This window comes from Tauraco erythrolophus, chromosome 5, assembly GCF_009769465.1.
Source record: "Tauraco erythrolophus isolate bTauEry1 chromosome 5, bTauEry1.pri, whole genome shotgun sequence".
Classification (NCBI taxonomy): Eukaryota; Metazoa; Chordata; class Aves; order Musophagiformes; family Musophagidae; genus Tauraco; species Tauraco erythrolophus.
The window spans coordinates 35,548,153-35,573,815 of NC_141469.1; the positions used below are offsets into that span (position 1 = coordinate 35,548,153).

General features: G+C 37.7%; 1 protein-coding gene across 2 annotated transcripts in view; it reads right to left on the reverse strand.

The window, feature by feature from the left end:
- SLC2A9 (solute carrier family 2 member 9) overlaps positions 1 to 25,663 on the reverse strand; it is a 99,058-nt gene that overhangs the window by 3,884 nt on the left and 69,511 nt on the right. For both annotated transcript variants that reach the window (XM_086611575.1, XM_086611573.1), the window contains one exon: positions 14,275 to 14,402. In XM_086611575.1, the coding sequence (XP_086467701.1) occupies positions 14,275 to 14,402 (128 nt within the window). The remainder of the gene's footprint in view (positions 1 to 14,274; positions 14,403 to 25,663) is intronic.

Here is a 25,663-nt window from a genome sequence, read left to right on the forward strand (position 1 = left end):
GAAGAGGGGTGAAAGAAGCAAAACCAAGATATTTATGAATGGAAACTCTAACCAAATACAGAATAAATTAAAGGGAAGTTTGTGGTTGCTCTTACTTCTCAGATTTCCCACGTAAGGACAGGGTATGTCCTTACACTCAGCTCCTAGAAGCAGCAGCAGCAGCAGCAGCAGCTCCAGCCATGCAGGAGGCACGGAGCCAGCCCTGGAAAGGACTGGCTGGTCAAGGACGCAAGACCCAGCAAGCCTGCACGGCCTGTCCCATCTGGACCCCTCGGCCACATCCACCTGGGCAAGTCTCGTCAGACTGCCTGCACATACCGCTCAGGTTCACAACAAGCTGCCACCTTCACTGAGGTGCTTCTCCTCCTCCAACACTGGACAGGCTTGCCAGAGCTAGGAACACATTTCTTCAGCAAAACTTGAAGCCAGGCTTTTACATAAAAGGTTAGAAACCAGAAAATTAGAAGGAAGGCAGAACAAGGCACTGTGATAGTCCATACTTTGGAGCTGTTTTCCCATAATGTTTCTTCAGTACGTCCTCCTGCATCAACACCCAAGTGGGTGAAAAGACATTTTTTCTCATATCTAACCTTCTGATAGCCTACACTTCATTTTCTCATCTTTGAGGGGATATTTAGCCATTTCCCTTAATACAGGTGCATTGTAGTTACTTTAAACCTCAGATGTATTTGCAAAATCTTAAAATAGCTTGACTGAGGGAATCCATGTATAGGTTTCTGTGCATGCCTTTGTTATTGAAATTCTTGTACCGCATAACAGAAAAAGGCAACAGGTATTATTATACAGCGAGGAAATAATAAGGAAAACCAAAAGACAATCTTGCTGGGTGAATTAATCTTGGTGGACAAGAAAGAAAATCTCAAGTGTAAAAATAAGGAAGAAACAGAGTAGAAGTGCAGGAGAGCCTCCAGCAACATGTATAATGACTCTTGAGTATTACTTCACAGGCAGAAATAAATTAATTTCTGAAAGGGGGGAAATAAACACACATATAGGGTCTTTGCATCATACTAGTAAGCAATCTGAACTAATGTTACAAGCCTTGTAGCACCTGTATCCCATATTATACTAAGCTCCACCTGGATGATAGATCCAAGCAGCTTATTTTTCAAGACACATTAACTCTCTGAAAATAAAAGAAAATCAAAGTTTACCCAATTTCTAGTTAGTGACAATTTGTACTCTACTTCTTTCAGATGCCTTCTTACCCTTATGTAAGTTAAAAGCTTATATGAAGAAGACGTGAAAATTCAAACAGCACTGTCTCTGAGTTCCTTACTTAAAAATCCAGCTACTAAAAGCACTCACAATTTGAGGGACATGATGTTCCACTCAGCTATTTGTTCTCCTTTCCTCTCATTTCAGCATCTGCCTCTGCCTAGCAGCATCAGCATATGGCAACCAAAGTGTCAACGCTGACCTCCTACGCCAGGGCACAAGAATTGGACCTCCACCCACCAGCTCAGAAACTGGGCATGAGCTGACTATGACAGGCTGTGACGAGCTGCACACCATGTTGTCATTTTATTGCTCTTGTGTAGAAAGGTTAGGCAAATATCAGCACTCAGGACCAGGGATTTTTTTCACTGAAAAGGTGTTTCCCAGCCACAACTACAGAGGATATAGGTATATCTTCCTAATATTTAAAATTGATCTTTCACCAGGCATTCTCTATTTACTATATAATCTCCTTCATATCCTTCTTTGTTCATGCTCTTACATTGTTCATTGTTTTAATTTTCTGAGAACAAAGACATTAAAAGGATTTTTTAGTTACTTTAAAGGTTTTCCTAACATTTGCTACAACTCAGAATATGCCGTCACGTTGTTAGATGAACCTTCATGTGAAAACACACACAGTTACGAGGGGGACATTGATGGGGTGTGACAAGACAGCCTGAAAACTTTCATCTATTTCTCAGATATTATTGAAGCCTGCCTTAATTCTAGTGACTTGTTTGTCCATCATAAAAAGCACATCATTTTCCATTGCCCATGAACTGGACAGGAATTACAGAGGTCACTTCTGTCAGTCACTTAGTTCCCCAGCCTGAAGATCCAGGCACATATCTATAACTTAAGAATTTACGTAAGTCTCCACTAAAGTCTGAGTGTTCATCCCTGGAATCTATAGCACAGTATATATCTGCTTTATCAACATGCTCCAATTTCCAACTACAGGAAAAAAACACACACACGAGAAAAAAAAAAGATGATGGAGGATAAATGAAACTATTACAACTGTAAAAACAAACTGTTTTTTAATAACTGGACAAAACATTCAAACTGCACAATGACATTTATTAGTCCTTGCAAAAATGAGATATTCTATGCTATTGCTCTGCCAGAGAGCTGCAAAACGTCTTGCAGTTTATTCTTACTATTGCCTCAGTCTTGCTGCAAAAATTCTGCAAGAGAATGATGCCTTTTTATCCCATTTTGGGAGAACACTTCTCTAGTAACAGGAGTAAAAGAGGGGAAAAAAACCCTTGCAGTCTTCAGGGACTGCATGTAGGCCTGGCAAGATGAAAAAAAGGTTCCTCCCATTTCTAAATGAACCTCATTTAAGTCTTTTCTTTTTACTAGGAAATCGTAGCAGCAATTCAGTTCTTTGTCATTTCGATAGGGAGCTACATCATTTTCTAGTGCAACCATGCAGAGAGGTTTGAAGACCTCTATTGATCACTTCCCCAACACTTCTGATGATTTCAAAACCGTACATGTGTAGCCCCACAGTGCCAAAGGTAAAAGTGAAACCCCAGCCAGGAGTAAAATCAGCTTTCCGCTTCATGGACCTGTAATCATAACTGGGTATTCCTCTGCGATCCTGGTTATTGGAAACATTTGTATTAGGAGGAAAGCCTGAAGACGAGTTGTTCTGGAAAATTACTGATGGGATAGAGAGGGAACCAGAGGAGCAGTAAAGATGCAGCTGGTCTCTGCAGGGCAGAAACGTGGAAAAGGAGGGCTCTGGGCAGTCAGTTTTGGTCGCTCAGATGCAGTAACCAGGCAGAGGTATTCCTCCAGCCAAGGCACGCTCAACAGGCTGAAGGCCACTTGAATGAGGATGGCGCAGTGGCTAGCAAAGAAGGGTACAAAACAGAGGCAAACATAAGCTCAGTCAGCTGCTATCACCATAACCCAGGGAGAGGGGGGATTCGTGTGGGGCAATGGGGTGAGCAGCAGGCCACAGTGACACAAGAGATGTTTACAGAATCAAGTACGAAACCCCAAGAATATTCACGGCGGGTAAAAATGACTAATTTCCTTACTTCCTCTCTGGCTTACATATGCTTCCAGAGTGTTACTGTGAAAGGAAAGTGCGTTATTCTACAATATAGTTTAGTATATCCATGCTAAGATTCCAATTTCAATAAAATACATAATTAAAATGTTTCTTGAATACACACTGAATATATAGGGTGATTTTGACACCAAAAAAAGATTCTGCACAGTCTTCTAGAAAGAGAAATTATTATGACAGAAAACTTCTGGAGAAATCTGCTATATGTCCTGCAGTATAATACTAATTTACCATGTAGTCTTTAAGTGCCTTATAACAATCTAATGGAACAAACTGAAATATGAAATAGGAATGCATCAGCATGTAATGAAAATAACATGTCACAAAATTAATTGCTAATTATTAACGCTTAGTAATTCTTTGTATTTACACATTGTGCTACAAAAAAATAAATAGCACCTTTTTCTAGATAACACATAATTTAAGGTCCTGCTATGCCATTGGATTCCAGAAGTCTGTCTCTGCAAACTTACTGTTACTGAAGAGTAACACATGGCTATTCTATGGCACCAGAGGTTTCCAAGTCTTTAAGATCGTGCTTTTCTTCTGTTGTAAGTTTACTGTCCCCTCTGCCTGCTTCAGCTCATTCCACATATTTCCACATATACATACACTTTGATTTCTGATTTACCAAGTGTCCCTGTTCTCCACACTCCAGCACCTCCTCAGCATACCAATTTCTACCAACTATCACTTACTCTTTAAAACAGATTTTTGAAATGCAAGCTCCAGCAAAGTCAGGCAAGGCCTCAGATTTCGTTTCCAGCAACATAAAATAAACCAGAAAATCTAGGGAGGTGAGGCCAAACAATATCCACAAGTAACAATTCTGAGTCTGGCTAAACTAATAAGGGTACGCCTGTATCCTTTTGTGTATGCACACATTTACAAGATTTGGGTTTTATTCACCTGAGTGCTTTGAAAATAGTTTCTGTTTATACATGTGCCTGTGAGAAAGAGAAAGCAAGAGGCCTATGGACAAGCAAGCATATTTGGTTTATATGTTATTTAGCCATTCATTAATCTTCTGTTGAAGATCTTCATTAAATCAAGGACTGGAATAAATATGCTGTGGGATGATGAACTCCTTATGGTTTGTGAGTGACTTACAGAAACTAGACTGCTTGAAATACATTCACATGAACTCTTCAGCCAATAATTAAAAATATATCAAAACCCCCAATCTGTTCTGTTCAACAGAAGAGTAAGTAAACAAAAACTTGTGAGAAATAAAGTATCTGATGGCTGGAGGGTGAAGTCTGAAGTCAGTTAAATTTGAAACAGAATAGATGTTACTCATCACTGAATACCCTATTGAGAAGTATGAAATCCACTGGAAACCTTCAGTAGTAACTAAGTGCTGTACACGTGACGTACACTCTAGCGCAATTAGAAAATACTAATGTAGAAGTGAGTGAGCGATAATTGATGGCTTGTACCTTAAACCAGAGAATAATATATGGGTTTCTCTGGTCATATTTGGGTGGGGTTTTTTTGTAATGAGTTGCTACTGTCAAAGGGAAAACGACCTGTTTCCTCTCATTATCCATAAAAGAAAAAACATATGAAATAGTAATAAGCTTACAGAAGGATGACTAATATAATCTTCAAGGACTTCAGGTTAGAGATTCCTCAAATTTTTGTCAATGCTTGATTCTTACTCAAGTTGTTCTAAAATTCATAAGGTTTTCTCTAATGTGTCAGAGAAGTTTAACACTTTCTGGTTCTTTTGAACTGAAGAAAATAAATGTTCTTTTCTCTCTCCTCAGTTGTTCACAGTTAGCCTTTCCTTTCACAAATCTTTTCTCCAGACAGAATATTTTTAGGTTTGCTTTCTTTCACTCCAAGTTCATTGCAATCTTTGCTGTTTCTTCCGTTTAATTTTTCTGCATTTTTCAAGATTATTTAGCCTAAAGCATCATTACAGTACTCCTACTATGCTGTCACCATTTCCAAAGAGAGAAGTAATTGCAGTTGTCTTCTATTTTTTTTTAAGTTTAGATTCTCCTGCTATTGTCACTGATGTATCACAGTAACAAAAAAAACACGCTTAAAGGAGCCTTAAGGGAGCCACATGCTGTGCATACACTTAATGAGAGATGCTTCTTGCTCTGAAGGCTTCAAAATGTCAATAAACTCATAGAAAACAAGGAACAGAGATGCCAACCAGTCCATTCCCATTATTAAGACAGCCTCAGTTCTTGACAAACATCTGTCTACCTGTCTTTTATAGATCTCCAGTAACGGACAAGCTACAATTTCTCCACACATCATTACACAGTTACACTGTTCTCATGATTAAAAGGATTCCTAATACCCTTCATGATGTAGCTATCTGAAAATATAACATGCATTCTCTCTGCTTCATCACTCTTCTTGCTGGTGAAATCACTGAACAGACCCAAGATAGAGAATGGGGAAGTAACTGCAAGTGGGCCTGGCATGCCTCGGAACTTTCTAAATGAAGCTGGGTATCCAAGCGTCTCCCTGCCAGAGCTGTTAGCTGAACTAACTCCTTTGCAATGCTCAGTTACTGCAGAGGACCTTGTGCTGGACCTCATTAAATGCAAACTTCACATTCACTGTAGCAATACGTAACAGAATCAATTCATTCCAATGGAATTTGATAAAAAGGTTTTATTATGCTTCATAAGGGTTGCAGAAGCCTGAAAAGCAAGTCTCCAATCATATCTGACAGTCACCAAAACCACCTGGGATGGGGACATGTGCAGCTGAGGAGCTGAAGCCTCTCACTGCTACCACTGCTCAGCTCTGACCAAACAGGCAGGCTGCTGGGCATGATGCAGACAGCAATAAAGTAGCATCCCCTTTATAAAAATACATACTACAGTCTCTTAAGTGCTTTCCTCTTTCTGTGTAACCACGACTAAAAGGAATATCCCAGCACCACTGCCATCACCTGGCTTTTTGAGTATGTGGTCTCACCTTTGTGCTCAGTCTTGCAGATTAAGGTATGATACCAGCATCTGGCAGCCCTGCCCTTGATTACATTAATAAGAGTCCTAAGGACATACTAATGGACCAGTAAACACTACTGCCTGTGAAGCTGGATCCAAGCAACCTGTTGAAAATGAAACACACTGTTTCCAGATGAGCACGGATGCAAATCCAAGCTTCTCACATTTCAAGACTCTCTTCTGAGAAGAAGCTTAGGTGCAAATGTAACTCCAGTCTTGTTTGGGGTGTGGACAAGTAGGGAGAGATAAAGCATTGTTGCTGAAGATTGTACAGTGCTAATATAAAAAGGAAATAATGGGCACTAATATTGTTCCTAGTGTATCCGTGTTTAGTAATCAAGCAGCTCTGTCCAGGAAAATAGCTTTGCATGTTTTCCAGACTAACACTCTTCCCACTGACAGCGATGAAGATGCTCTTAACTGACTTTGACCTTAAAGAACACTTATTCTCATTTCTACTATACAAACATTCATGCTTGCATAGTGTGGAGTCACTTTCAGGAAAGAAAGTTAAGATTTGGTCTCTGACAGGCTCTACATCTTGGACAACAGTCAGCAAACTTAAACCACACAATCTACTATCTTGGGAAAAACAGAAGCCACATAACCACTGCTGTAATTAGTTTAATTTTAAAAGGTCTGCAAGTGCAAGTCTAGATTAGAAACGCACATTGCTGGGAAGAAAGCACACAGAACACAAAGAAGAGACCTTCAAAGTTGTCCTTTATGCTGCCTACAAACAAGTATGCTGCTTCTGCTCCCACGTAAAAACTTTGCTTCTTTTTTTAAATCTGTTTGAGAATTCTAGTCAAAGGCTATTTGATGTCATGTATTAAGCTTCTTGGCAACCTGGAGAGCTTATAAAATACAAACAATTTAATTATTTAAAGGAATGCTTCAGTCTAACCATGCAGATGAACGTGTTACACCTATTAAAATACCTTGAATTACTCACTAAAACTTACACTCTTACTAGAATAACAAAAATTAAAAAAACACATATGTTCTTCTTCCCCCTAGAAGTTCCATAAGCTAAAATAAATTATGGAACTAAGTACTAATTATTCTGCCAGTGCTATCCATTCTAGTCAGTGGATTTAACCTGAAAATCTGATGTATTCAGGTTTGTTTTCCTGAGCTGTAATTTAGTTATACATCACCATTAATGACACTAAACCAGAGACAGAACAGAGACATTTAAAGAGGAAGCCCCCAGAGATGAGGAAGATGTTCATGTAAAGGATGGCTTGGTGAAGGTGGGCTTCCTGCTACCCTTGTTGGGACAGTACTAGTTTTACTCCCAGCATGAAAAGATCTTTGCAACAGCTTACCCCTGCAAGAAGTAAGAGTAGCATCATTGACTCATGCTCTCATGAAAATGGCATTAGTATTTTTCTCAAGAAGAAACTAAAGAAATTGGTTGCCTCACATGGATTCCTGCAGACCACTAATATCATTGATCTGTAAAGCATAAGGTGAGAAATGTCCCACATACACCTGCAGGTCTCTGGATCAGAAAGAATCATTTGGGTGCTGCTTGGTTATACTGAAACATGGGAGAGCTCGAAGGCAAACTTCTCTACTTCACTGTTACAAATATTTTGCACTTTATCTCACATCTACACAAAGTTCACAAAATTCACATGATATGGGAACATAAAATGGTCCTATTTTGACCTAGTTTTCCTTCTGACTGTACAGTCTCCCTTTTCTCTCAAGATGAACAGATATTCTGTCCCATAGACTCTTCCTGATTTTCTAAATATGGTTCAAAAGAGGGAGAGTAGAACAGATGTACCTGTTAACATCCAGAAAGCATCCATCTATAAAGACAGTATTTGTCACAATTCATCCTATAAATTACATTGATGAGCAGCAGGAGGTCTCAATGTCTTTTCCAGAATTTTTAGTGAGTTTTATTTTAACTCAAGATTGATAGTGAATAATATGCAATTTTTAAAACTGAGATTAAAACTATTCTCAGAAATGGCCAAACTCTGGTTACATTTTAGCTAGTGTCAGTTTTGATTCCCGAGTCCTCTGAATTTAAAAGCTAACATAAAAAAAAGCATCAAATCTTGGTGGTTTTTAAGACACAACTGGACAAGGTCCTAAGAAACTTGGTCTGATGTCACAGCTGAACCTCTCTGAGGAAGAGGTTGGACCAGAGACCCTCTGGAGCCCCTACTAGCTGTGAAAAATTCTATAATTACATCCACAATTGCCCAACATTTTCACTCCAAAAACTTTGTTAGTTTGTTATATCTGTTCATTTGAGACATAAAATATTATCCCCATTCCCAAGGAATGATATGAATAAATGATGGAATGATTTGTTGTGGATGACTACAGAAGCTCATTCTCAATATGCTTTCTGCACACAAAAAAGATAAAGTTAATTACTCACATGTTTGCATACTAAGCATAAACTCTTTTCAAGTATGAGCAAATACTTGGAGTTTGTTTTATGACACTCAATTTGCTCCAGGTGTTACAACTAGCTTAGAATTTACTCAGAAAGAAATCACAAAAAGAATCTGTCTTACATTCCCAGAAGTTAAACCATTAGGAAACAGAAGTTGCACCAGGAACACACGGAGAAGATGACTAATCCTTTGAGCTTGCCATGCCACATTTGTATGTTTAGATACTCTGTCGATGTCATAAAGCAACCAGAAGCTCATTTCCATTAACACATACTATTTTAACATGAGTACATGAATTTTATCAGTAAGGACAATACTTAGGACTTTTTCTTAACAAGGACAAGAAATTGTCTATGAGGGAATTTCAAACCCACATTCATGCTCCCACTGCAAGCTCAACTGTGACACAACTTATCTGCCACATGGGGATTATGTGCTTGGGTGTTCTATACACAAGACATCTATGATGCAACTTTGTTTTAGATCTCAAGAAGCTGCATTATTTGGAGGTCTCAGGAGCATTTCTAGCCTTTGGAAGACTTGTTTTCGTCTCCTTTTCATTTTCTAAAATAATTTCATATATTAAAGAGTCATATTTTCAAAGACTGATTTGTTATGAACACATTAAAAAAATACAGTTGCACTTTCATATGCCTTCTGAGCAAGAAAGTGCTTTAAAACATTTTTCAGAGGATACTAGTCACAAAAGGAATAATGGATAATTTGTAACACTGTACATCAAAACTGTAACATAGGGCTGATGCAAGAATCAATATTATTTATCATGGTAGTGAGACAAGCCTTGCTGCTGCCCGGAATTACCTATAGCAACTGAATCATCACAAAGAGCAAACAAGGGAGAAAGATTTGATATTTAAGGGAGTTTAGCTGAGTTGGATCTTCATCCAGTCAGCTATTAAATGCTTTCTGTGAGATGCTGACCCCAGAGCATTTCTGCTGAAATTTCAGCAACACAGTAGAAAATCAGATAAATTTTGTAATTTGGAATAAGAAGTTACAAGAATCTATGTTTAAAAATTTTGGTCAGATAGCATGGTGTCTAGTGCAGCAATTTCATTTACATGGAGGAACACACTGCACATCTTTTATATTTTCTCTTTTTTTAATTTATTTTTTAAAAAAATTGAATCATTTATGCAAACTTTTTCATTAAAAAAACGTTTATAAATCTTTTAGGAAAGCGAAAAAATTAGATGCGCACAAGGAAAAACACTATTACTTTCAGTTCTACGTAATGAAACAAGGGGAAATGTAACAAACAACAGAAAACAGACAGGAATTGAACAACCAATACTGGACATTTTAGGTTCAGTTGTTTCAAAGGCAGATGAATGCACATCGATAGCTTTACGGATGTAAGCTGCCTTTAAACCAAATGCTAGAATTAAATGTTTGCATAAGTCTTTGTAAGAACCAAGACACAACATAGGCATTTAGATATGACAATACATTCAATAAACTTTTCATCAGTTCACATAAATGTTGAACCTTTCTAAATGGCAAACTCTTTTTGGTTAGCTCACAAAAATTTGAGATTCAAAACCAATCCAATTCCAGTGCATTAATAATTTAAAGTGTATAGTAAATAAAGTATAGTAAATAAGGGAAGGGCAAATGAAAAGTGTTAAAATTGTAATTATTTCAAAGAAAGTATTTTAATTCCTTCAACGTTACACAATCATTATTATAACTTCAGGCGTTCTTCCCCAAATGGGTACATTACTTCTTTACTATTACATCATTGATTCAATGAACGTTGTCGCACCCTGTGGCTCCACTCTGAAGAGAAGCTCCCTGTGCCACTGCTCACAGGGTGTGAAGCAGGAGATGGCTTATGGGCTGCCACGAAATTCTGACAGGCAAATGTCATGCTAAAACCACAATATGCAAGTCAGAGGAGAGGACAGAGAGCTGAAGTGCTTACTTGATTACTCCAAATACTCATGAATGGGTATTTTATATTTATATTATGATCCAGTTCTAGCACCTGTAGGAGTACTGAAATGCTTTGAAAGGAGGGGTCACCATGTCTTTATGAACTGTTTCATGCATCTCTGGTCTACTGGCTTATCAAAGCTGTCTTTGTCTCTGAACATCTTCTTCAGAAAAGCCTTATGTCTTCATTCTCAAGTGTCGGCAATGGGAAAGAGATACTGTTGAGCGTCACTCAAGGTGACATGTTTGACATTTCTCAAGGTCAAGCTCTATGTTAAACACAAGTCTGAAATGTCTTCAGACCCAAACCCAGATCTTTTATAATTTCTCTGAATGTTCCAAGATCCCACACAATAACGCTTCAATTATTCTGTTTTTCACTAAGAAAAGTTTTTTAAAAATGCACATCTTAGACACCTACGATCAGACACCTCATGGCAATCACACAACATCAAATGTACTTGAGAATTCAATATAATATCAGTTGTCATTTTAACCTCAGCTCTGATCCTTTGTACAAACAAATTTCTCATATAGGCAGTGATGAGGGCTGGAACAGTAGCCACATTTGAATTTTTTTTTTAAATTTGTCAAAAATTGATTTGTATCCTAGCTTTTCAGTCTCATCCATACATTTTAATGTATGACTCAAGCCAGTGTTTTATTCGATTATATGTATCTACAGATGGCTGAGGGGAGAAAATCTAGGCATTCAAACTATTTAATTGGTGACATTTGGAGAAATGGTTGATTTTTTAAGTAACTCTAAAGTTAACATATTTGTTTCCCAAACGTCTGGGATAATTTTGTAGAAGCACACCAATGATCAAAAAAGTGACTGCTGTTTCTCAAGCAATCAGGTTAGTATTTAAATACACAGAAGGGATTATGTATTTATTCTGTGAAGCCATTTAAAAGACTTTTTTTATGTTTTAGACCTACAAAAATGAGCTAAGAAGAGGCCACTGCCTTTCTGCAAAGAAACAGGTGACTCACAAGCTGTATTTTGAGAATAAGGTTGACTGAAAAAGGAAAGAAGTGAAAGTTGGAGAATGAGGAACTGTTATATTTTGATCTTGTGAAAAAGCTCTAAAAACTAAAGTCTGAGTAATGCTGCTTTCATCTTCAGGTGCACACTCTAATCTTCTCTTTATTACTTTTTAAAGAAGAGAAAACGAAAAACCCTGCAAGATGGAAATACAATTTACTTTCATTAAAACTAAACTGGTAATTTTGTAATCACACAACGGGAAATTTTTCTGACACAAAATGATAAATTCCCCAAGGCTACAGCAAAATTCATATGGATGCATACTAAACCACTCAAAAAGCTTTAATGTGCATATGAAAAGTTAGAGAACACAGTTTGCTTTTTTATTTAAATTTACTCAGGGCCTTTTTAAATGTTTGCCATCAGGTGATGTATCAGGTGGGATTAGCAGGACAAGAAGGGAGAGCCCTGAGTTGCATGAATTCAGATCCGATAGACAGCCAGAGCTCAGGTAACTCCTTAGTTTTGCATAGAAGGCAAAAACTGCAATTTTGGAGAAACACAATTACTCCTTAACTGTCTCAGGGTAATTTTAAAACACAACCAATAAAAGTATTCTGATCATATGCCCCAAGATTTGAGACCTTGTTCCCTGCCATCTGCCATGGAGGCAGCTGGTAGGACCACTAGTGCCTGGCCAGCTGGGGTAGAAGGTAATGTCTAATATTGCTTAAACAGTCAGTCCCCATCTTGGAGAAACAGCTATTAAACTACACAGAAGCATCCACTTGCTGGATGAGCTGGTGGCTGCCTCCCAGATCATACTGATGCTGATGACTAAGGTTATGTTTTCAAAACTGCAAGAGAATTGTCTAATTCTTTCTGTCATTTGGTGGATGTTCTAATGACCTCAGTGGAGAAAGAATTATGTCCCTACCTGCTTTTGAAAATCTCACCTTAACTGTCTAAGCTGGCAAGTCCTCATTGATTTCAGTAAGCATTAAAATAAGCTCTTAAGACTTACAGCTCCGAGCGGTCTAATTGAAGTTATTGTTAGTAGGTGCACAGAGTTTGGAAGGATGATAGCCTTTATACTCACGCTGACTTTTGAAGGTGATCCAAGTAATCAAAAATACTAGATACTTTTTTCCTTTTAGAAGAAATTTTAAATTAAATGTCAAACTTAGATCAAGGGTCAGACTTTATAAGGCTTTCAAGTTCTCCCATAAATTATCTCATACAGATAATTTTAAACAGTACTACTTAGTAAAAGCAGTTCTATTTGTCAAATGAAAACTTATATATAAAGTTTTACAGTATGATACAATTTTGCAGTATCTGCAAATACTGTTACACATATGATATTGCAGTATCATATAATTTTCAGTTGTAAGAAGGTACAAACATCAGTAACACCTCCTTGCCTGTTATTCAAATCTCTTACTCTGTGAGGATTTGAAAAGTAACCCAAAATCTCTCTCCTGGGGGTGAGGACCCTGCAAGTAGCCTTCCCTGCAAGTCCCTGCTGTGCTCTTCCCCTGCCCTTAGTATTCTCCTCTGTGCATTTAAAAAAAAACCAATGAGGACTTCTTTATTTTGTCCTGTAGTTGTGAGCTTCACTCTTAAACTGTTGAAGAGTTTGGACATGGTCAGTCAGGGGCCTGATCAGCTGTCCTTTGGGTCCTGAGACAGAGAACCAGGTCCTGTGTGAGCTCCAGAGTGCAGATGGTCCTTGGGAGAGGTTCACGGTCAGGAAAAGGACCTCAGCGTGTTTTTGAATGAGAAGCTACTTGAAGCCTCTTTGTCATACAATGACACATAAACACTGATGAAGTGTTCTTACAAATCAGAGGGGAAAAATGCTGTTCTATGTTGAACCTGATTTAGTTATTTTTTTAAATTAAAGTTTTATTTTTTTTTAGAAAATAAACTAATCTTGCTAAAATACAAACACCAATTGTCAGGCAGCTCTTGACAAAACTGGCCTCTGTCCTCCATGTGACTAGTTCAGCCAAGGAAACAGAGCAATTCACTAAAAGCAAAGCTTATGAGAGCCTGGAGAAGCTGGGACAGAAACAAATTCATCCATGCACCAACTAGGCTGTGGCAAGAAGGAACCAGCTGAAGAAGATAAAAGCCTGACAGAAGAGACAGAAAGAAGGAGAGCCAGGAAGCCAAGCTTAGCTGAAGGGAGAAGCAGAGAGCATCTATTCCCCAATGAGACTAATAAGGATTCTTAAAGCATAGGGTAAACTAGAAGATGGGTAGCATAAAGGCTGAAGAAAAAGGCAATGACAATCACCATTAGAGACCGTGAACTCTGGGCACAGACATCAGATTGTGTTGCTAAAGCACTCCTATGGGGAATTTTGCCATACAGGGTTGTCCACGGTTACAATAATTTTTCTATTGCAGGACAATTTTGTCCGAGACAGTCAAACAAGGAGACATGTGGGTAGCACAACCGAACTGTATCACAAACATGGTGGGAATTTCATCCTCTTCAATAAAAAGATATTTATTATTACCTGAAAATTTTATTCAAACATCATATGTCACACTATACCAACTATATCAAGCGTCAAGGATGTTGAGTACCTGAATGAATGGGAAGAGCAGTCCCACTGTGAAGTTGGAGAGCCAGTTGACTGTCCCAGCTATCATGAATGCGGCCGGCCTCTGCGACTGCTGAAAAAACTCTCCAGTGAGGATAAACGGAATCCCACCTGAAATGGGGTCCAAAAAGTCAATGGTTTTAGTAACCTTCCTCTGTCAACAGCTGTTTCACTTACAGAGATGACCATGCTCTGTGTTACACACCTCGGTGATAAGCACTGCTCTGTACCTCTCTGCTCAGGCGTACGCATGGGCTTCTGAGCTAGTAAAATGTGATTTGTCAAAATCACGTGTTAGAGAAGTCACACTCTTTCATCCCACTGCATCTCCTGTTTTACATCCTTTCAGTGATGGCAAGCAGGTACCAGAGCAGTGAATCCACACAACGGCTTCCAGAGTACCACGTGACAAGTAGTTTATTAAAAATAAGAATGATTGTTTCTACTAAAATGCTCGAAATTCTGAAAATTTAGAAATACTTCAAAACACTTTTAGACCTTAACAGTTGGAAAGATGGTTCCAAAGAGATTAAACAGCATCTTAAAATAATTATTATCCACTTTGTTTCAGCAATAAAAAAGGCAAAACATCTGCTTCCCTATGAATATACTTTTCAGTGATGCTTATTTAATACATTTCCTTACCAGATATACCGCCAGCACTTCTGGCAAGGTCTATTTCTCCCATTGGCCAAGGACTCTGACTTTCATAATAACAAGCTTAGTTGAATACTACATTTGCCACTCATGTTTCCTTCCACTTAGGCAGCAGACTATTTTGTACAGCACTGGCATATTGCTGGCCTGAAAATAACCCCCAGGGAATAGATGTCTAGTAGCTGAAAGTCCCCATTTATGGTCTTTTGCTTTCTTCATTCTGATAGGACATTTCAATACATACATTTATGTTTTTATAGAATAAAATATGGATTGCATTTGCTGATTGGCTACATATTTCAGTTAATGTTGCACATTAGACATGCATCTACTTGCAGAATTATTTCACCACAGTTTGGAGAACTGTAAACCTATTAACATCAGTCAGGTTTTCAGTATTCTGGTGCTACCAATTTCTACCTCTAGGCTCTCACATGTGTCAGTATCATCTGCCTCACCACTTAGCTTTGTAGGTGAGATGCATGTACGGATGCACTATGTAAGCCCTTTCTCTGTTTTAAGCATTTTAACAAGTTAGTATGAACAATCAAATACATATTAATAGACGCATTTCCTTTCAAAAACCTCTATAACAATCCTGACTTCAAATATATATAAATTAAGATAAAAACACCACTGAAGTGTGTTTATCCATCCACCCTATCTTCTCCTCACATGTCTTTGCTTGATCTATGTGCTTATCTTTTGCATTACCCTTACTCTTGGACAGTTGTGAATACACTTCTAAGTGCTTTACAGAGACACATTGTCATGTAGCCCCTTGTGTTCAACCGCACTACACTTGAACACATGCACCAGAAGCTCTCCTAAGAGCACTATGAGATAACAGGACATGCAGATGGCACACAGTTGTCAGATATTCCTCCATTCCAGATCTTTCAGATGCAGAGACTATGAATACATAGTGCATAAAAGTGCATAAAAGTGCATAAAAGAAAGGCAACGTGATGCAGCAAACCGCTATATATTTTAGTAGGCATCACTCTCCATCATCAGCTGATACGACTTTGTGGGAACGTATCTACGATGGTAGCAAAGGCTTCAACTGAACTTTCTGTCCCAAAGACTGCCAGTCTAAATTACACCAAAAATACTATAAAGCAAATAAATTTATTTACTCCTGCTTTACACATTGGAAACTGAGATATGGAGAGTTTAGGCCATCCAAACTGTAGCGTAGTGTCTTTCTATAAGTCGTACATAGTATCTGAATTCTGTAACTAAAAAAAGCAACCTCTCCCAATAGCACTTGGAACACGTAGAAGAGCAGCTGAACATGCATAACTTAACGAAATTCAAGCAACATGTGGTCTACCAATCCTTGGTGGCTTCCAGTGCCGATTCTATCATACCCTTAAGATTTGAGTTCAAATCCTAAGATATGGCAGACAAAACAACAATCACATCTGTTCTGTCAGCATCTGTTTTAGATCTCAAATGCCATTCAAGGCAGTGGTTTGCCAGGGCACTTGCCCCTTGGAGAGAGAAACTGAACGGCTGGAAACACAGAAATCATGTAAGATGATTTATTTATCATCACTTATTCTGTCATGCCTTTGCTGTAGGACAATCTACAGAAGTGTTGCTGTTCTTGTCAGTATAATAAGAAATGCTGTTCGAGACCCATTTGGGAAAATACGCATTGTACAAGAGACAAAAAAAGCCAGAGGCAAAAAAAGACAAAAAAAAAAACCACAAAAGGACAGAAACATATCAGAAAGCATAAATGTTATAGAAATAAATATGCGTGGGCGCTATCTTGGAAAAAGGTTCCTTGAAATTCAAATGTAATTTCTAGATACATATTTATAATAACTAAAATTTATGATTATTCACACTTGCCACAAAAGCTCTTCAATCTAATTTGAAAAATAATCAATTAATCTAGTGATGGTAAAAATAGTATTTTGCAAAGCCTGAAAAAAAAGAAACTAGTAGCTCCTCTGAGCTCTTTCAAATGTTCTTTAGAGGATTGGGAAAGGTGGCAGAGACAGACCTCCAGACTTTCTTGTTGAATAGACAAGCATCTCCATAACATCACAAAACAGAGAAAGTCAGTTTCTGTAGGGGGATGACTTAAGAGAAATTATATGGAGGAATCAAGGAGCCTGAAAAGCAATAGGCGAGTTGTGTGAAAGACAGGCCACGTCTAGAAACATGAGAAACCAAATAAAGCTAGGTCATTGCTGTATATTGGTATAAGCCTGGAAGTGCAGAGACTTGACCTTACTAGGATGCAGAAAAGGGGATGCAAACGCCTGCCAAGAGCCATACCACTGTGAAGAACACACTCCACAACTGAGTGAAGTGAAAAAAAAACTTGGACAAGCTGAAGAAAAAATGTAAAGCCTTAAGACACAAAAAGTGAAGGCACCTGAAATCAGCTGAACCTATAAGCCCCAGGAGTCCCTCCTCAGTCATTTCAAAGTGTCAGAAGCATGCTCAAGGACGTCTTTTCTCCTGGAACTTGGTTTCTTTGAGATAGAAATCTGGGAGCATGGAGTTGAGAGAAGCTGTAGCATTCTTTGACTAGGTCTGTTGGATCCTGGCTGCAGAGATGACAATGTTATGGCATCTCACCAACCATTTCTTACAGAGTCAGTCTCCTTGCAAGGTTGTCTATAGAATCACTAGGCCAGATGGGTCCATACTGGCCTGTGTTCAAGCATGGATGCTCGCAAATCACAGCCAAAAGCAATCCAACCGAACCACTGTATTTTTTGAAACAGTCTTTAAACATTTTGTCATAAACTTTAAACATAACAGCCTAGAGTATGTCAGGGAGAGCTTGCTTATCCTCCAGTTGTGAGTATATCGAATGGTATTGGCTTTAACTCTCCCCCTCGGAGCATGGCGCACAAAGGTGCACACCTCAGGAGCAACAGGAGGTACAGGTAGGATTTGGCAGGGGGCATGAAACTAGCCAGCTTTAATATGTGTTTGAATGTGGGTGAAAGCATTCCAACAAAAAGCTAACTGATGTTCTTGCTCATGGAGGATGAACCTGGCATTAGCATTTCCCCTGGAAGGCTTTGCACACAATTTTCACTGAAACAGCTTTATTTTATCTCTGATCATAAAGCCCAATATGTATATTAAGATTTCCTGTAGGAGTTTTTCAGCAAAGTAGCTTCTGAACATGAATTTCAAGAGGTAATGCATTGACCACAATAATTATAATGATTGATTTCTAATACTTTGTCCTTTTCAGCATTGGAGTGAACGTAATGGAAGAAGCTCTTAACATACTGCAGTGCCATTAAAGAAAGACTGTCAGACCTGTTAGCATGCAACATCTATTGGAAACAACAAATCTCTTACTGCAAGACGTGTATATCAATGGGCTGTTTAATGAAACTAGATTAAGCCCATGCGATACAATTGAACATGCATCAATATTTCTATATCTGTGTATTTTATTAACTTCCCTCCATAATTAGTCCAGTTTCACTCAGAATCAACGTCGTGCTGGTAAACATCCAGAATTTCAACTCAATATTCTTTTATGCATGAAATTGGAATGATAGAACAGAAGTAATATTCTTGGTATATATGCTACAGATTTTCAAATATATATTTCAATTTGCACAAGTATCAACATGTATGAAAAATCAAGAAAACATATTTACTGCTTTGTTCAGTGAGCAGTTACAAATAAATGCTGCTTAGCAGAAGTTACGCAATTCAGTGCAAAAATCTGAACACACTAAACGTGACAAAGGAAGGAAAATACTGAGAACCTCCTTCTGTTTTTATCCAGTACCTGACTGGGAGTTGAAGTCATGGCTATGTATATGACTTATGAGACAGTTAAAAAAATAAATGCCTAATACAAATCAGTGAGATTTACTATTGGTAAATCACCTCTAAAGGCGATGGAAACTTTGTGCCCTAAGAACCCATAAAGAGAAAGGAACTGACTCCCTGAGCCAGCAGCTCATCTTTCAATACACACTCAAGACAAAACTCCGCGTGTTCAGGCAGTGGCTCCACAACCAGCCGTGGGGTTTCCAGTCCCACCAGGAGGACCACCTGTGGCCACATAGCCTAACGGCCTCCTGCACGACTCAGTACACCAGATTCTGCCTGTACAGGAGGGTGTCTGGAAACCCTGAGAGCCCTGATTAGAGCAAGAGCTCTGAGACTTTCCAACACCATGCACTGAGAGCAGGAGTCTTCAAAGTGAGACGTTTTGAGAAAACAGACAAGTACTTTGCAACAATGTTCTGTTTCAGGGAAAAAAAAAAAAGTCTGTGCTGCTCTAGACAAGATCAGGCAAAACAGCTTTAGACTGCAAGGTGAGGCACATAGAGAAGACTGATATATCCTAATGGGGTTGGAAGATAAAAGTACTGTCTCAATGGAAGGCTTCCATATTTGCAATTCAAGTGGCAAAAAGACAACTCTAGAGGGCAGCTGTGGGAGAGAAGCAATAGAAGACAGACGAAGATCCTGGAAGAAAACTGCTGAGAAAACAACCCGATATTCTTCAGTGAGAGAGCAAAAGGCTGTTAGCTTCTACCCAGACCTTAGCTATAAAAAACCCAACCAACCAACCAACTCCAACCAACCAAAACCCCCAAAAATCCCCACTAAACCCCACAGGAAAATATACTGCAGGAGTACTGCCAGTGAGGGATGTCATGCAACCGCTCTGTTTCTTCCAACTTTATGGGTCTACAGATAGAATAAGAATTTTGCAAAATACGTATCTCAATCTCTAAAGACGTGTTCTGTAACTCATCAGATTAACTTGTACATCATATTTGATAGAATAATACCTCACCAAATAACAACATTGCATAGTCAGATATGATGGCTGTATTGCACAGCTAATCCTGTCGAGATAATTGGGAGCAGAATGTGTAGTAGGGGTGTACTGAGTCACAGCTTCACGCTACAGACTCTGCTGTCTGTCTCCAGCTCTTCTCCACTGCTGATCTCATCTACCATAGAATTAAGGAAAACAGGCACTTCGTTTGTATAGTTCATTGACCATATTAATCTGTAACATTCAGAGCATGGTCTTTTCTGCCTTAGATTAAAGGCCACTGGAATAAAGAACATTTAAAGCTAAGTCAGTCTATAGCAAACCAAAAGTGCAAAATGCAACACCAAATTAGAAAATATATATAATACAAAACCCAGCAAAGAAGAATAATATAATAATTAGTACCTATAGTTAGTAACAGTCTAGTTTCTAATACAATATTGTGTGGAAAGGGTTTTTGCATTGATTAACTGGTCTCTGGTTTAGCATCTACCAAACCTGTTACTCTAACAGCATACAGAAAGCCAGTTCTGGAGGTATTCTGAACTTTGTTGGTGCAAGGTAACTCACATAATTCAGCGTAAATAAATAAACTAAACAATGGTGCAGAACAAAAAAATTGATATACTCCATTGAAACATCATTAGTGAAAATGTTAATTCTTGGTTCTCAGGTAATATACACTAAAATGGTTGACATACAACAACGCTAATAGCTAATGAGGAATCCACACAAAATTCTTTCTACTTCCATTTGTAACCACTTCTAAAGCAGGTATTCCATGTAATTTTGTAATGCAAAAGACATAAGAATACCCTTATCTGAACCATCTGATAATTTCTTCTTCAGTGAAATTCTCCCCTTCTTGAATAATAATTAGTGCTTTTTTCTGTAAGTTTTAGTTGCATAAGGCAGTGCTCTCAAGTAGAATTTTATAAGCAGTCATTTACTGACTGAATAATTTTTCTCTGAAAATTTGTTTAATGAAGGCAAAATACTTATTACATAACTGATGAACCCCAGAAATGTCAGTACTTTTAAGATACTGTTCTTTACACGAGTTATAATAATTCCTTTTAAATACAGCTGTTTCCTGGAAGCCTGAGTAATATCTTCAATTTTTAATAGCTTTCACTTTTTTCCTTGTTTTACTGTAATAGAAACCAGCAGTCTAGACATAGGCCATTCTGTCAACTGCTGTACAAACCTAATACATATTTTTTTGGTGTTTTGATAACACTTTCAACATGGTAGGGTATCTTGTGATATTTGTTTTGTTTGATATTTTTTGTGTGTCGTGGTTTGGTTTTTTTTTAAAGAAAAACCAACAGAACATAAACATTAAATTTCTACCTTGGTACTTAGCAATATTTCTTTTTGCTGCACCATTTAATTCTGCATAACTACCGAAGAATAAAATACCAATTAAAAAATACACTTAACTTTTAACTACATGTAAATAGTCTTTTAAACATTTCTGCTATATTTTCAGAGTCACTTTACCATATCAGAACTCTAATTATAGCCTGAATTTCTGTTCTTCTATTTGAATGTGAAGAAAAAATTTCTTTACTGAGCTATGACTAAGTGTCTCTATGATATAATTAATTTTATAATTATTCTCAGTAGCAATCATGATCACTGATTAACATCACTTCTGTTAATATTACATCATTAAAAACAATGATCTCAATGATGAAATCAATGATGATAAAGTTTTTGCTTTAATAAAAGCACAGAAGTGTCCCTTACATTTTCAGCCACTATCTAGATGGCAGTATCATGGAAATACCTGAATTAAAGATTCACAAGTGTGATCAGTCCTAGGTAAGTGAAATATTCATGCAGTCACATCACTACGACAGGACCAAAACCAGAAAAAAAACAACCCCTATCTAGTGTAGGCTTATTACTTCTACAATAATTTACTGAAAGAAGTAGAAAATCATGAAAGATGAATTCTCTATCAGGAATTCAGGCTGACAGCCCATTAGCACAAAATGCTGCTGGTTGTGAACCTATGCAAGCTAAAACAGTCTTGAAAGCTCGGTGTGGCATGTCAGACTTTCCTCATGAAATATTTTAACAAATGAATTAATTATAATAGCAGTGCATAATTATGTCATTGTATAGCTGCATTCATTTTGAAGGACCCCAAGAGCAAAAATAGTGGACCAAATTTTCAGAGAAGCAAGGACAAAAGAGTCTTTTCCTATTCTCCTCCTCCTGTTTAAGACAGGTAACAGACCACGTCTTCACTGTTTATGATTTCTGGAAACTGTTGAAGTCTTTAGGAATTTAGAATTTGGCTGCTGCTCCAGGATGGTAGACAGGGTATAGATAACAGTAGATGTAGAACTAATGAATGTAGGACAATAAAAATATTTTATTTTCCTTACGGTGGTCCATAACCAAAACAGATATAGCAAATAGCAATATCTGTTTGCTACCAAACAGAAAGAAAAATGAAAAGAGAGCCCTTTGACTAGAAGTACCAGCTTGAAGCAAGACAGTAACAGTCTTGTTGCGATGAAAGATATAAACCTTCTTTCTGATGAAATTCAGAAAGAAGCTGGCAAAGCCATAACTGAATGTTCCCAAAAAAGTGAAGTTTCCAGAATAGGACGGACAATCTCTGGAGATTCAAAGAAAACAACTGCTCACTCCATCAAAGTGACACCATCAGACTACCCTGGTTCATGCAGTTGTCCTTCTGACCTATTTTTTCCCCTGAAAGTCTCGTATGAGGTTTGTTTAGCTTTCTACATAGTAGGCTGGCTATCAAGAAACACTACAGCAACTTTCACTGCAACATAAAACTAGTAAACATTTGTATATAAATGCTAGCCATGGAGCTTAGCCAAAAATAGATGCAATGAAATTAGAATGTTTCTTTGTGGTGCATTGTGCCTGGGCACGAGGAAAATAAAATATTTTTATCATAGACTGTCTCATAGATTATTGTCTTACATTCTTTAATGCTATATCTACTGTTCTATATATTTATTATTTATTATTTTGCACTTTCATACTAATTCACAGAAGAAATAGTGTATTTTTTTACTAGGCTTTCTATATTCAGTCCCCATTAATCTGAATAATGTACCTAAGCCACTCACACAGATTTTAAATAAATCGATTTTTCACGGTTACATGAAGCTCTAAACACATGGGTGCATTTTTCCAGCAGTAAATTTCTTAAAGTGTTGGAGTTGTGAGCCATCAGCAAGTAATTAATGATCATTCAGGAAAACATGCTAGTTCAGGTAAAAGGAGTGCTCTCAAGTGTCAAAGCATTCACATTTTGAAAGCTTCAATTAAGATAATTTCTAAAATCTATTGTTAAAGCAATAAAGTTCATAAGTTTTCCCGCTGCTAAGAAGTCCATGTGTTATCTCCAGGAATTCCTATCATTCAACAGATACGGTTACCTTTCAAATACTAGGGGTTCATTTTTCTTTAGAACTTCCATGAATTATAAAGAATTGAAATCACTTCTGTTAAAAGCTACACATTTACTCTATGCTGCTCTTTAAAAAGAGAAGTATTCAAGCAAAACGAAAATCAGATATTAATCCCAAAATATATGTTGAATGACACTATATCAAATATATTCAAGGAGCATGTTATCTTCCCCATCAAAAAATTAAATGAAGATGCGGCCAGACTGAACGCAATTCTAGTTCTATTTCTTAACAGCCAAAAAACTCTGTTCACTGAAAGGCAACCAAAAGAGAAATTCTCATGTGAAGCCCTCAAGCTTCCCCATCCTTTCATCTCCTTGGCTTAGCAGAAGCAGTTGAAAATACTCCTGCCCCCAAGAGCAGGCAGAAGCTTTTTCCATTGCTAGAAAAATCAGAGAAGGAAATGTAGATCAGATTTCCTGCTGTTGTGCTTCACAGCCCACATAAGTTAAAGCAGTGGCATTAATGCGGCAGGCTGTGATGGCTGGCAGCTGGGAGGTTAAAATGCCAACCCTAAGGCTACTTACATTGGATGGATGTAGTCTGCAGCAATGGAGTGGCACAAGGGGGCAGGGGATCCGGCCAGAGATCCCTCAGCAAATCTTCAACTGGTACTAGTACGTATTGCATAATAATTACGTATCTCCAGGTTATTATGAGTTCCTGAACTGAATTGTAACTCATGTTTGGGATATTTAACTGCTTTTAGCGCAGCATGTTTTAAATCTACTGTTGTGCCCACAAAAGCCTTACAACTATCAACCAACCAAACCTTTTCTTAAATACCCAGGAAAACGAAAGGTTACTTCTACACAAATACACAGCTTATCTAATGTGGGAACTATTTGGCATTATCAAAGGATGCTTACCTGCTGGGAAAACTGTAAAGGCTTCTAGTTTACAGAATAAAAGACATTTTGAAAATTAACCTAAACTTTTAAATCTACTACTTATCTAATTAAATATATAGCAACATGGGTTTATTTGTTTCTTTTTAACACGATACACTTCTCTAGTACAGACAGAAGTGGTTTTTTCCATTCAAGCAAGCTCAAAACTCTTTCTCGAAGTGTACTAAAAAAAAAGTGTACTAAAAGAACACCTCTGTGGGAGGCCACGAGCATTAGAAATTCTTACATCCCACTCTAAGTGGAGAAGCTAACACAACATCACAAAAAGCTTCTGTAAATGCCTATTTCAGGCAATAATACTGATGCTGCCTTTCATTTCATACTTTTATGTCTATGTGTGTGCTGTCACACCTTTGTGTTTCACATCCAAGAGAAGATTTTTTTTTTTCTTTCCTGATGGCATTTCAGATTGAACAAACCTCACGACTTTCCAAGTGACCCTTTCATCACAACCATTCTGCTGTCAATACAGCAGCACATTGGCATTCAGAATAAGAACACAGGCTGATTTAAACTTTAAATACCAAAATATCTTTGATATACCTCAGGGCACAGGAATGATTTCCTCTAAGTTTTCTTTTGTTTATTTCATAATGTCAATTTAACACATGCGGAATATACCATAATCATGTTTCTGTTGCGTCTGTATTAAGCTGTGCTAGGAAAGACTTCACTCATACTCCATAAACCATGACAAGTAATATAAAACTCAATTATACGACAAAACTCTCCAAAAGAAACAAAAAGTGAAACACTTCTCTGAAATGGTCTGGTTTTTTAATGTTTCTTCGCTGTGTCTGAAAATGCAATTGCTATAAAAAGCAACAGTTGAAAAATGAAGATCTCACCACCATAAAATTGCTATTTTTTCAAATACAATTAGAGAGAGAATTTTATCAATTTCCCTTTTCTGGGATGAGTGTGTGACTGGAAACATACCACTGATCTGATTTTACCCTCCTTATGCATACTGAATAGAAACTTATTTTAAAACTGGAAATTGAAGCAAAATCACACTGATTAACATTTGATCCCATTCACACTAAATTCGACCTTATACTAACTCCACTGAAGTCAGCAGGACATCTGAAGGGAAGCACCACTCATCCACAGAAGTACCTACAGGATTTGGGACCAGAATAACTAATTCTAAGATGTTACACAGCATATGACAGCTAAGTCAAATGCCCTGAAGCTACTATGTAAGGACTAACCAGAGACTCCTGCTTTCTTCTTACTGTAGCACCACTGATTTAAAAATAGTAGCTATTGATGTAAATTAAGTCAGGGGCTGCATGCTCTACATAACAACCAGCTAGAAGAGAACAACACACTCATCTTCACAGAGACATAGGCTTTTTGACAAATGGAAACAAAGAAAGACTTTATACAGAGGATCGAGCATCTCACTTAGAGATAAAGGAAGAACACAGGAGTTGGAGATAAAGAAACAGAGGCTCAGATAGGATCATCTGGTTCAAATCCAGTCCTCAGATGTATCAGGCAGCACTTCACACAGTCCTTTTAGCAATTTATAAAACTCATGTG